Raw genomic sequence first — 3,706 nt, 5'->3', positions numbered from 1 at the left:
TGAGGAGTCCAAACCACTTATTTTCACCTGACGGGGGCGTTTCCCCGGTTAGACGTAGCACGTGGAAGGAACACGTTATTTACAGCCAGAGCCAGTTCCTTTTCCCTCCATCAGACGCCCCAGCTAGCTAGGCAGAGGCAGTTTACAGACCAGGATTACTGCATGTTTTTTATATGGGTACCTATCCTAGGGGACACTAACCTGACGCTGCCAGATCCAAAAAGCTTGCTACACAAATTTGTTTCACAGCTTATTTGGATCTGGGATCGCGGAAGCAAATTCGATGACGGGGCTGTTCCTTTTTTTCAAGATACATGGTAGATGATTGGATGGGAGCGTCTGTCTATCACCGTGTGGGCGTGCAAACACAACCAATCATATCGACGTGTCTATATACCGTCACATCCGCATCCCGCCTTTAGCTCACGCTGATTGGTTCGGTACGAAGCAGATCTGACTCAGGGCTCAACTCCGTCAGAGATCCCAGATGAGTGTTGTGTTGGGGAATATGTTTCCGCAATACCGCCCTCATCTGGCAGCGTCAGGTTAAGGGGACACGGGGAGAACATGCAAACTCCACACAGAAAGTCTCTTTTGCCAACCCCACCTAGGGTGTGCAGGGCACTGATGACAAAACACACTTCAAATTAATACAAAAAATTAATGTGACACTTATTGCTCTCGTTTCCTCATTTCTTATCTCTGCAGTTGCGACTGGTGGATCGGCGTCACTGCACCCTCTCCCATTGGCCAGCTGGCTGACCTTTGCCCTCTGCTGTGTCCTGCTGCTGCTGTACAGATGATGAGCAGCTGCAACAGCGCCACCTGTATGCCTCCACAGAGACACTGCCTCACCGCACGCTCTGTTCCTTCTTATTTGTCCCTGTCCTCCCCTCTGTACCTTTCCTCGCTTCCATCTGTCTGTCTGTCTGTCTGTCTGTCTGTCTGTCTGTCTGTCTGTCTGTCTGTCTGTCTGTCTGTCTGTCTGTCTGTCTGTCTGTCTGTCTGTCTGTCTGTCTGTCTGTCTGTCTGTCTGTCTGTCTGTCTGTCTGTCTGTCTGTCTCTGTCTGTCTGTCTGTCTGTCTGTAGTTCCGTTTATCATTGTCTATCCATGCTATCTGTAATTGCTTGGATAGCCTCTGTGTGTCTCAGCTCTGCTTTCTTTCTTGTCACTTCCTGACGTGTGTGTTTCCCCATCACCGAACCCTTCCGATGACGGACTGTTTATTCCAGCTAACACTCTAGCTTTAGGTCAACATAGTATTTCATGACCTTAGCTCTTCTTCTTTTGTCACGTCAACCCCTCACATCCCCTCAACCCCCAAGCCACCTACCCCCCCCCCCCCCCCCCCACACACACACACACACACACACACACACATACACACACACACACACACACACACACGCGCACGCACGCACGCACGCAAGCACACACACACACACACACACACACACACACACACACACACACACACACACACACACACACACACACACACACACACACACACACAGTCATCCTTTCCTCTCCTCCTTCATCCCCCTCCCCCCGACACACCAAAGTGTCAGACACTCTACCAAAGATGACAAGGGACTAGAGGGGATTAAAGGAGGGCCCGGGAATGGGGGATTCTGGGAAGAGAGACAGAAGGAAGCGTTCCATCCCTACCTCGGGCCACATGGAGCTGATGGGCGACAAAGAGGCGGATGGACAGATGAAACGCGGAAGAATGGAGAGAGGGAGGAATGTAAAGGAGACAAGAGGACAGAGCCAAAGGGCCTCTGTTTGCCCCGGGAGATGGACCACAGCTTGGACTGTAAACGTGTACATTTATCTATATGATATATGAAATATAACACAATCTAAACAAAAACAAAACAGTGGTGGAGTCTATACAAAGTGAATCTAAATGAAAAAGCACAACATTTATACGATTGCTGCCGTTCTGTTAGGGACACAGAGCATACGTAACACTGATGTTCCAGTTTGTCAGATGTTTTTTGATATGTTGCTTTATTTTGGCAGCATGGGGGTGGAGGACCACACGTAATGATCATGTTTAATATCATATATAATTATGAGCACCTGTAGGGCAGAAGAGAGGACACTGTAGAGGAAGAGAGGACTCTGTAGCCTATACTAGTGTATGTAATGCCGAGATTTGTCTCACATCTCATAAACTCTGGTATCACGCGCACGCGTGCACGCACGCAAACGCACACACACACACGCACACACACACACACACACACACACACACACACACACACACACACACACACACACACACACACACACACACACACTCCATTACAAGCGCCCACATACAATCCACTCATCTCTTCCGCTGATGGAGTTCAAGAACGACGGACAATGAGAAATGGACAGCCTTCAACCTACCTTTCAATTCAAACCACACCGACACAGACAAACAGGAATAGAATCAGACAGCTAGATGTCTCTTACAGAGTGACACACACACACACACACACACACACACACACACACACACACACACGCCTGGACGCCTCTGAGTGAGACACGTGGGAAGACACATGTGGGCTGGGGAACTGGAGGAGAGAAATGCAGTAGAGAGGAGAGGAGGCAGGGGGACTTTTATTACAGCAATTCTATTTCACAGGAGTATGATATAGAATGTCAAATATGTATGGATCGCTCATATGGAGAAAAGTGAACTCGTATAATTATATTCGTATGGAAAAGGGGTTTGCAGTGTGTCTTGTGACTCTGTCGTCAATTGAATGTTCATGCTTTTATTTTTTTATTTCTTTGATAGCCGTTTTCATCATCATATCGATATGAGTTTGTCATCAAGTCATCAGACAGCTAGCTCAGACTGTTCAGAGAAACCATCTAGACCAGTACGCCTCATAACTCAAGATCTCTCACCGTTCGTCATTCCTCAACTTGGCTCAAGGAAACACAATCTACCGTAACCGGCCCACCCTCGAGTCTAGCAGTTCGACCCACTGTGCTGATAATTGCTGAGCATTTATGTCTCCATCTTCCAGCAGTGGTTCTCATTATTTTATTTATTTTTATTTCAAGGACCCTCAGTTTGGTAACAACGCCCCCCCCCCACTCTTTGTGTGATGTTGACTCAGTCCTTACGCTTTTCACATTGTTTCTTTCACAAGTCTTACGTTTGAATCAGTAGCCTATATATTGAAAGGTATGTTCGAGGTACAGAATTGCACTTTGGAGAAGGAATTCATCAAATAACACATGTATGCATTTCACTTAATGTCTATGTCTTACACTATACATACAGTTCTCAGTGTTTTACTCTCAGAGTTGAATTGACACTGAAAATTGTACTGCATTATCTTAACATGACAAGCCCTTTAACATTAAGGAGACATAGTTTGTAATTTCTCTGTCATCCTCCATGTATTTGACTTTGGCATCATGTTTGATGGCAGGTTATTTGTGTCTGGATGCACAGATAATTGTATTTAGAATCCATATTAAGCATAATAATCAACATGCTTGCTTGTAACCGTCGCTCATTCATTCTGCAATTGAATAGTCGAGTGGATAAGCTTGATATTTTTTTGTAATTTGTACAGTCAAGCCAGATTGTTTTCTTCTAATTAATACAATATATTTAAAAAATATATAGCTTAACCACTTGGCTAATAGCTTGTATATCAGCTCAAATTGTAGCATATTCTATCACTA

The 3,706-nt window shown here is 45.6% G+C and overlaps 1 protein-coding gene across 1 annotated transcript in view; it reads left to right on the top strand.

Annotated features, from left to right (window-relative positions):
- LOC308321627 (MAM domain-containing glycosylphosphatidylinositol anchor protein 1-like) overlaps positions 1–948 on the top strand; it is a 165,282-nt gene extending 164,334 nt beyond the window's left edge. The window contains exon 17 of the mRNA XM_080772615.1: positions 709–948. Within this exon, the coding sequence (XP_080628741.1) occupies positions 709–803 (95 nt within the window). The 3' untranslated portion in view covers positions 804–948. The remainder of the gene's footprint in view (positions 1–708) is intronic.
- Positions 949–3,706: the final 2,758 nt, after the last annotated feature.

This window comes from Protomyctophum bolini (assembly GCF_963924005.1).
Source record: "Protomyctophum bolini genome assembly, chromosome: 1".
Lineage (NCBI taxonomy): Eukaryota > Metazoa > Chordata > Actinopteri > Myctophiformes > Myctophidae > Protomyctophum > Protomyctophum bolini.
This window is presented reverse-complemented; position numbering and strand designations above follow the sequence as displayed.